Source organism: Delphinapterus leucas, chromosome 3 (genome assembly GCF_059928025.1).
Source record: "Delphinapterus leucas isolate spDelLeu-1000000601 "Yukka" chromosome 3, BTC_Dleu_Yukka2, whole genome shotgun sequence".
Classification (NCBI taxonomy): domain Eukaryota; kingdom Metazoa; phylum Chordata; class Mammalia; order Artiodactyla; family Monodontidae; genus Delphinapterus; species Delphinapterus leucas.
Genome location: NC_143131.1, coordinates 127019483 through 127029345, shown reverse-complemented (window position 1 = coordinate 127029345; position 9863 = coordinate 127019483). Strand labels below are relative to the sequence as shown.

Here is a 9863-nt window from a genome sequence, read left to right as displayed (position 1 = left end):
GAAGAGGATAACTTTCATATGGGCAGTTTTTTCACGGCAGTAAATCTTATTTTCTATTCACCATATACTGGCCATTAACATTACTCGAATATGGTTTTTTTCTCCCTTTGGGAATCAAATCTCATCAGTGGGTAAACGACACAAAGACACAGAGCGGCAGGGTTAATTCCTGCTTTCCCTCTTTTTCCCCCTCCTGTAGAAACAGGGAATCCGACACTCCGTAAAGCGCAGAACTCTAACAAGACTAATCAACTAGACTGCTAAAACAGGGAGCCCTGAACAAACCCAGCCCGCACAGGGATGCTTTTCTCTTTCTCTCCACTAGAGGCGATAGCCTCTTTCAAAAGAGAAATTGAGCTGGAATGGGCCGGTTGGGGGAGTAGCCCCCGTAAAGATCAAAAGGTTAAAAACCACCTCAAACAAAGAGCAAAGGTCAATACCCAACTCCCAAGCCCTGACGTATCCATCTTCCACGAAAAATGAAGGTGACTCCTCCATAACATGTTCTCGAGACCTGGGGCCGCGTGCCCTTTCAGAAACCAGGCGGGTCTGAGGTGACTAACAGGTAGTTTGCAGTGGAACAGCCAACGACCGGAAATGGAAATGAGCCCCGGGCGGGGATGAGGAGACGCCACGGCACGCTTGCGCAGTCAGCGGGGTTGCAGTACGCGTGCGCAGTTGGGCGGTGACGGGGTGACGCTCGGAGCGTCGGCCGTGACTCTCACGGATCCGGTCCCGCCCTCCCTTCTCGCTGTCGACCGTCCGGGGCTAGCGCCCGCGATCCTTTTCCCAGAGTGCTCTGCGCCGTGAAGAAGCGGCTCCCGAGCGCTGGGGGCATTTTGTGTTGGCTGGAGCCGGAGTAACAAGATGGCGGCGTCGGCGGAGTGACAGGGGTCTCTCCGGGCGGGAGCCGGCGGCAGTGGTGGCAGCGGTATCGCCGCCCTAACTCACCGCTCTCCTTTTCCAGCCCGCGACGTCGCCGCGAAAGTGAGGCAGCGGCGGCCGCCAGAAGCAAGTGGCCCAGCCTGGTTACCGTGAGAACCCCCTCAACAATCTGCGGCCTGACAGAAAGAAACCTGACAGCAGCGGTGATTAGGTTCTCCTTGGCCGACTCTGGGCCCTGTAACGCCGAGAAAAGAGCCAGCGTTTTCCTGCCGCCCTCCGGAGCCCTGCTCCGTGGACGAGCCCTAGAGGTCTCCCGTTCTCCCCTTAGAGGTGTCGGGGCTTAGCCCCAGCCTCCATCTTCGTCTCTCAGGATGGCGAGCAGCAGCGGCTCCAAGGCCGAATTCATTGTCGGAGGGAAATATAAACTGGTACGGAAGATCGGGTCTGGCTCCTTCGGTGACATTTACCTGGCGATCAACATCACCAACGGCGAGGTAATCACCTGGGGTGGGGTTCACGACTACGCTGCGCCTGTCCTCCCCCCCTCCCGCGAACTGTTCGGGCCTTTTCCCACCGCATGCCGCACTGGAAAGTCCAGAGGGAGCCAGTTTTCCTGCCTTAGGAACCACCCCCGCTTTCTTTCCCTAAAAGGGAAGAACCCAAGATAAAGGTTGGGTGTACTAGGAAGTTTCCCAGCTTGTTAAAAATACACCTTAATCGAACTTTTAAAACCGTCGTTTAAGGTGAGGACGGCAAAATCCTATTCCTGTGATCCTCATGTTTTTCTATTTATATTTTTAATTCTGCCGGCGTTTTTGTTCCCATTAGGACAGCATCCGATCGCCTGGTTTCTTCATAACCTCTCATTACGTTTTCTGCATGAATCGTTTTCCTGCACTTTAGAGGACGTGCCGCTTTCGTCACCACCCCCTGAAGAGGCCTTTGAGGCTGGTTGCCTCGTTTTATAATTACAAAGAGAGCCTTCTTTTCCCAGCCTCTCACTTCCACCTTCTAGTCGAGAGTTGGAGCTTTGCTCGTGTTTCCCTCTCTTTTCCCAAATGACATTGAATCCATAAGGATGTTGATGCCATCATCCCCTCTTTCCCCTGCAGGAAGTGGCAGTGAAGCTAGAATCTCAGAAGGCCAGGCATCCCCAGTTGCTGTACGAGAGCAAACTCTATAAGATTCTTCAAGGTGGGGTTGGCATCCCCCACATACGGTAAGAATCCTTAAGCAAATAGGCGATCCTCTGAGGGAAGTATGGAAACGGGGAAGATGTGTACGAGGCAGGTGATAGGGCCAGCTGAATCCGGCTCTTGGTATTTGAGTTACCTGGGTTTCCTGTGAAGCGTAAGTCACCCCAATCACAGAGTAAATTTTAGTTTGCCAACTTAGTTTAGAATTTCAGTTTGTAACACTCGGCTGCAAAGCTTCCGTCATTCTTCCCGAGGCTTTCATTTGCGGTTAAAGTATGCGGCTCATCTTTGATCCCAACGCGGAAGGGTTGCCTGCTGTTTTCTTTCCGTCTGCACCTCAGATGTTCTTGGGTTTGTCCGGTGAAGTGGATTTGAGGGTGCCGAAGTCACCGGGCTGGGCCAGTTCGGGTTGCTATTGGAGCTGGCTTGGGAAATGGCTGCTCTTTTGTTGTGTTTTTGTTCCAACATGTCTTCCTCCTCCGCTTAGAAAATGGCGGAACGACGTGACTCAACCGCATATTCCTGCCCTTTTCTCTGCTTGAGTTCATAAGTTATGCTTCCTTGAGACCCTCTTTAGCAGCCCTGAGTTGATTAAACCTTTGAAAAGCCAAGAATAAAGCTGCAGACAGTGGTGGGGTTCAGGGAAGGAGATGCCATAATGACAGTCTGATCTCTGCAGCAGATGCGATGTGAAATTAAATTTACTCTGCAAAATCTTTCGTAGTCTTTCCAGAAGTGTTAATTAAGTCTGTAAAGGATGGTAATGTTTGCTACATTTCAGTCTGTGTACTAAATTTTGTGGGAAATGGCAAAGGCAGTTTGAACAGCGCTATGTTGAAATTGACTCAGTTGTATTAAAAGAAAACTTAATCGTGTAACCACAGTTTGACAAGTAACTTTAACCTGTTGAGTTACTTGGTCAGTAGCTCCTCACATCTGGGAAATTGTGGCTTTTTTTTGGAGATGTGATATTGGTGAAGGCAAATAGTAATCAGGATAGAAGATGACCAGATGAAGACACTGGGTTCTTTTAAATGGTTAACTTTAAAGGATTTTAGAATAGTTTGATTTTTGAGATTAAAGAGCCTCTTTCCAGAGTAGAGACTAAAATATAGTTTAAGACTCAACCATTTTCCAACAATTACTCAAAAATAACATTTGCAAAAAGATACAGAGGTAGTTGAGAATTAACTGGAATGGTATTTACTGTAGCCTGTTTTACTATCCCAGCTTTTATTCCTCAAATCTTGAATTAATGACTGGGTTATATACATTAATTCTGATGTGGAAACAACCGGAGTGACACTATCCTTAAAAATTTTCCAATGCTGATAGACATTTTTAATGGAGAAATTGAGTGATACGATTTTCTATTGGTTCAAAGTCAAAATAAATTATTAGGAAGAAAATTCCAGGTTTATCTTATGAGGTAAATGTGAAATCTGAGATAATCCAGATTTGAGATTTTTAATGGTTCTCATCCCTTTAAAAAAAAAACAAAACCCTGCTGTGTAGGAAAATAAATTTGTTATTGTGGAAAAGTGAAAACCTTGATTAAAATATCTAGCTTTTTTCTTCACAAAATAAAAAATATCAATTGCATTTGCCTAAAAATTTTAAATTCCTTTCCCTTTGCATTTACTTTCATCTCTCCACCCTGGATCTCGCTGATTTGCTTTCCATCACTAGTTTTTCCTAGAATTACGTGTAAATGCAATCATACAGTATGAGGTCATTTGTGTCTGGCTTCTCTAACTTAACGTAATGCTTTTGAGATTCATCTGTGTTGGGAGGTTTTATAAATTTCACAAATCAGGTTGAACTTAATGTATTTGAAATCATTTTCAAAAAAGCAGTAAGGGCTTCCCTGGTGGCGCAGTGGTTGAGAGTCCGCCTGCCGATGCAGGGGACATGGGTTCGTGCCCCGGTCCAGGAAGATCCCACATGCCGCGGAGCGGCTGGGCCCGTGAGCCATGGCCGCCGAGCCTGCGCGTCCCGAGCCTGTGCTCCGCAACGGGAGAGGCCACAACAGTGAGAGGCCCGCGTACCACAAAAAAAAAAAAAAAAAAAAAAGGCAGTAAGCATCTGGCATTTTCAGTGCTAAACGCAAATTAAATACATGCGCTTTTATTTGGTAGCTTTTATTTAAGGACAACACTGATACAGACCAACAAGGGCAATAGTCAATATACTGATTACACACATCAATAAATGAAATTGACTTGTGAGCAAAATTCTAAGAGGTTGAGTGCAGAGGGTGTTGTGGTAGTTATAAACTGGATGGAGCTAAAGAGGTTAACCTGACTTTCAAGTTAAGACTTCCTGGGAGAGGAGATGGGACTTCAGGATCTGGCTCTAAGGAAGAAAGCTTGGTGAACTGGTTGGGGAGGGCATCCAGGAGTAAAGTGTGGCTTCTGGGAGTGGTCTCTAAGGCAGAATGTAGTAATTGCATGAGGGTGAGGAAAGAGTAAATTTGTTTTAGGAGTAGTAGAGTCCAGGTACATAGAAACAAAAAATGGATCATTGGTTTTAAAGTACAGTGTGAGAGAACTGTTTGTCCACTGAAGTGGAAAAGATAAGGACTTACATAAGCTTTCTTTATTTTGGGTGGCAACATCTTCCCCTTTGCTGTTTGTTCCCCACTATTTCCACATCAACTATATATAGTATACACTTAATAAATATTTACTTGGGAAATATTGAATTAAATTATTCAGTTTAGCTAGATTAAAAGGGCTGTCTCTTCTGTTACCCATTGTTTTAGAAATGTTGACACTAATTAAAAATTTTTAGATTTGCTGCATTTATACCACACTAATATCTCCCTCCTCCCCCAATCCACCCCACACCCTGCAATTTTCTTAAAGATACTATGGGATATTCTAAAACAAGGGCTGAAAATTACCTAGCCTATATAGCATACCTGCCTTATCAAGTCCTTAGTATGTAAGGACCTTACTAAGGGATCTATTGTGCAGAAGCATAGCATCCAGTGAGTGTAAAGAGCAAGAATGAGAGGATGGCATTCAGTCTCTTGATATTTTTAAGAAACTGAAATTCCTTGAGCCTTGTGAATTGACCTCTGGCAGCTCATTTTAAATTACTGTGTTTCTGTTACAACCCTCCCTTTCTTTGTGCCACTTTGAACTGAATTAAATTGTTTTCTAAAGAAGCAGTTATGTTATAGCCAGGCTCTAAATCTGCTATGTGGTACTGATTGAGTGATCTGGGGTTTGTCAGTCCCTTAACCTCTTTGGGCATATCAGTTTCCTCATTTTTGAAATCAAAAGAGGGTTTTGCCAGGTTGGTAATTTTCTAGTTTTGCATGCTGAGCTTTTGGGTAGGGTTTTGTTTGAACAAGTTTCTCTACTTAAGTAAGTCACTGGCCTAGTTGATCTCAGAACTTTCAGCTCTGAATTTTAAGATTTATTTTCAGATGATGGTAGCTAGAAAGCATTTCATCACATTTGGTGTTTTGTCTGGATCTTACCTTTGAATGATATTTTAGTAGTGAGATACCACTCAGGACCTTAAAAATGCTACCTGTGTCAGGTAAACCATAGGTTACCACTTAGGAGAAAGTAAATTAATGGGATATACTTTTATAGGAAAACATGATAAAGAAAATAGGAGGGGCATAGGATAATTTTGGTTGTCTTGTTTTTTGTTGTTGTTTTTTTTTTAATATTTATTTATTTGGTTGCACCGGGTCTTAGTTGCAGCACATGGGCTCCTTACTTGTGGCATGTGAACTCTTAGTTGCGGCATGCATGTGGGATATAGTTCCCTGACCAGGGATTGAACCCAGGCCCCTCTGCATTGGGAGCACGGAGTCTTATGCACTGCTCCACCAGGGAGGTCCCAGTTGTCTTGTTTCTTTCACCACTTTTTTTTTTTTTTGCCCTCTTTGAATGTCAAATATTCTAGGAGATATTTATAAAGTAATAGTTAATCCTTACTGTCCAGTGTTAAAAGCAGCTTAAATTTTAATCTTAGCTTTTTGGCACTGAGCATATATCCTGTAAATAAGTTCTAATATTCTTATCAGAGAACAAAGATGATGTCTACACTGGGTATGTCTTTATTAGAGAGATAACATTACAGATCACAGGATTCATACAGTAACTGAATCCGTGGTACACTAAGGGTACTTATATTGGCTTATGCTGGATTTCTAGTAATGGAATAATGTAATGATGCTTAGATAGCATTTGGAGCTGGATGAACCCTGAGAGATAATAGCCCAACACTTCATGATATATAAATTAGACTGTTGAGTCTCGGAGGGGTTACTAGAAATCTCCTAACTTCCAATTTTCCTGTGAGCCATTTTCACCTTTATGTCAAGGTCAAATCATGTCTGCTTACATAACCCACACCTTTTCATTTAATGCTGCAGAGCCATATTTTGCCTCCTTCACTCTATGGCGTTTGGTCTCATACAGAAAAACTGATAAATGTAAGTAACCTATTGTTTGTATTATTATTTAATTAGATCCTTATGATTCTTATTCTCCCTTTTGAATCCATGGATTGCTGGATGAGAACTTTTGTGGACATTATTAATTTGTATCTTAAAGTGGAGTAAATACTTGTAAACCCTTGTATAGTCCATGGATTTTACTACCTTGGCTTTAGTCGATTTTAGAGCTAGATTATTTTGTTTCCAAGTACATTTAATCTGTACCTAAGGTATGATTTAGTGATGTTTTCTCATGATCTGTCCTGTTTAGTAAGAAACTTTAATGTCAAGAAGTCTATACAAGAGAAAACTAGAGTTTGAAACAAATGTTATAAATCTAATCTTTTGGTTTATTCCATTTTATTCTTAAAATCAGCCTTTGAATTTTAACAGAAATTTTTCTGAGGCTAAATGAGTACCTTAATAGGTTTCATAATATAAATGAATAGTCTAAATTATGCTTTTTGTTACTGTTTGTATTTCCAGTACAATCTCAGGTGGCTCTTGAAAATTGTTAATAACCAGTAATCACATAACATGTACTTATCCATGTCTTAATGGAATTTTTTAAAATGAGATGTCATTTTCATACAGTGAAGTGTATATAGATCAATGTGCCATTGACTCAGTTTTGACAAATGCATACACTGATGTAACCCACACTCCCTAATGAGATAAAGAATATTTGATTTTTTTTTAATACTGCTGATCCTTGGTAGGCTATGTTTTGTGACAACATAGGTTTTGTATATATATATATATATATATGTATATATATATATATATATTTTTTTTTTTTTGCGGTACGTGGGCCTCTCACAGTTGTGGCCTCTCCCGTTGCGGAGCACAGGCTCCAGACGCACAGGCTCAGCGGCCATGGCTCATGGGCCCAGCCGCTCTGCGGCATATGGGACCTTCCCGGACCGGGGCATGAACCCATGTCCCCTACATCGGCAGGCGGACTCTCAACCACTGCGCCGCCAGGAAACCCTTAAGAGTTTTTTTAATGCATTATATAAATTGATGGGATCAGTAGAATAAAAGGTGCATCTTCCATTCTCTGCAATGACATTTTGTTTTAGTTGCCTTTTATTCATAACATTGATAATGTACTTTGAAATAAGTGGGTAGTTGGATGAATTTAGTGTGGCTAAACATTCTTTTTTCCATCTATGCGCAAGAAAAAAAGAATCAACCAATATCCAGGCATTGCACATGGTCTCATTTAATCATTACAACAATCCTGTAAGTTGAGGTTTTATATAAAGTGTGAGTCAAAATGGTTAATTTGCCTAGAGTCACACAGCTGATGTGTTATTTGAATAGATCTTACTGCCTCTTTCAGTGGTTCCCAAACTTTGCTGCACATTGGAATCACTTAGAAAACTTAAAAAAAAATATTGACACCTGGCTCCTAACCTCAGATATTTTGATTTAATTGATTTGGGGGTATGACTTTTAGTATTTCTTTTTTTTTTTTTGGCTGCCTCCTTCGGCTTCTGGGATCTTAGTTCCCCAATCAGGAATTGAACCCAGGCCCCCAGCAGTGGAAGTGCAGAATCCTAACCACTGATCGCCAGGGAATTCCCACTTTTAGTATTTCTTAAGTGAACTCAGCTGAACTCACTAGGTGGTATGCAATTTACAAATGGAAATATGGCTGTACTAGTTGATTTAGCTTTGAATCCTGATATAAAGATACTACCATATCAAAATGCTGGTGTCTATTAATTTCACAGTAAAGCCTTGCTAATGTGGTGGACATATGTCAGCATAAGTATTTATCAGTGGTGAATTGGCCTTTTGGAATTTCTTTTGGTTCTGACTTGCAGTTTTTGTACAGAAGTTTTTTTTATTAAAGGGAAACAAGATGGCGACAGTGACTAAGCATACACAGTACACATCATATGTTTTGTTTGTGCCATCTTTAAGTGTGCAATGGCAAGGTTTGCAAATTAACCTGAAATTGAGGCTGTCCTATATTTCAGGTTGTCTGGAAGCTGCTCTGAGTACTTATCTGTTACACTTCCTTACACTGCCAGATTATTCTGTACTTAAGGTGGCTTTTATGGCAAGGGGAGTGTGAGATCTGATTTAAAGCTGCCTTGTTGGAAAGTAGTAGCATGAAGTTTTTGTAAATTTTGTTTTAAGTTCCAAATTTTCCAAGTCTTTCAGTTATATTAGAAGTGTCTAATACATTGTCCTTGGTAACACTATAATGAAATTCTTAAAAGACTGGATTTTATACCTTTATGTAAATACCATTCTTTTCCTTTTCCATTCCTTTACTACCCTATTCACTATGTATTCACGTTAGGTTGTTTTGCTTTTGGCTCTTCTCACTTGATTGAAATTATTGTTACCACTAAGCTTCACTTGTTGAAATCCTAGTGTTCTAATTTTTGGACCTCCATAATATTTATACTTTGTATCCTTCTTAAGAAAGGGAGTGATGTTGGGTTTTTCTCTAAAAATTAAAGCTCTGTTGTTGGAGAGTGATAGTGAACTTTACAGTACCTGTACAGTACCTTCTAGAGAATTAGCAAACGTTTTTCATTCAGTCAACAAATACATATATTTGAGTGCCTACTACATACTGGGTGGGCAGTTTCAGATACTGGGCACATTTCAGTGAACAGACAAAAATTTTGTGAGGCTTACGTTCTTATTGAGCACCTGCCATGTACCTGACATGTATATAATTGTGAATTTGTCTCTTGCTGAAAATTAGGAGCAAAGATGTCTAAATCTCCTGTAAGGACATGAACCTTCCCTTAACATCAAAGGGATAATATGAGTTTGAGCCCCAAACAGCATTCTGAACCATGCAGAGGTTACCTTGATTGGAGAGGTCAGCAGGGACCCCATTATGTCTCCTTGTGAATCCTGCTTAGTCAGCATTTCTCAAACATCAACCATGCATAATAATTACCTACAGAGCTTGCTTAAAATGTAGGGTTTACTGTCTCACCCCCAGATTCGTTTGACCAGTACTGGAATGGGCCCCAAGAGTCTGTATTTTTAGCAAGTAACCTCAGATAATTTCTGCTAAAGACCGCAGAACCATGCTTTGGGAAATACTGTGTTGAGGTTTTGACACTCCATTGTATTGAGCAGTTGGGGGTAGTGAGTGATTATTTTGCTGAGAGGGCTCTGACTATTGTTGTCTTGGTTGTTGTCATTTCATAATTGTTGGGCAACTGCTTTTTGTAATGAAAGTAATCCTTTTGTTTGTGTAGTGCTTTTACAATCTCATAATTACTGTTGTATCTCTTGATAGGTATAATAGATAAGTTATATTAAGAATGTTTATCAGTGGA

At 41.2% G+C, this 9863-nt stretch overlaps 1 protein-coding gene across 15 annotated transcripts in view; it reads left to right on the top strand.

Annotated features, from left to right (window-relative positions):
• The first annotated feature begins 782 nt into the window (after positions 1 to 782).
• The window catches only part of CSNK1A1 (casein kinase 1 alpha 1), a 48822-nt gene continuing 39741 nt past the window's right edge, over positions 783 to 9863 (top strand). For 4 of the 15 annotated variants that reach the window (XR_016392806.1, XR_016392805.1, XM_089909532.1 and 1 more), the window contains exons 1-2: positions 786 to 1379; positions 1998 to 2104. Coding sequence is in view for 8 of the 15 variants with exons in the window: in XM_089909532.1 (XP_089765658.1) it covers positions 1257 to 1379; positions 1998 to 2104 (230 nt within the window). In the remaining 7 variants the exon portion in view is untranslated. Of the gene's footprint in view, positions 1380 to 1995; positions 2105 to 6480; positions 6541 to 9863 lie in introns of those variants that run through there. The other 11 variants (XR_002646907.3, XR_002646906.3, XM_089909536.1 and 8 more) reach the window with 8 other exon arrangements.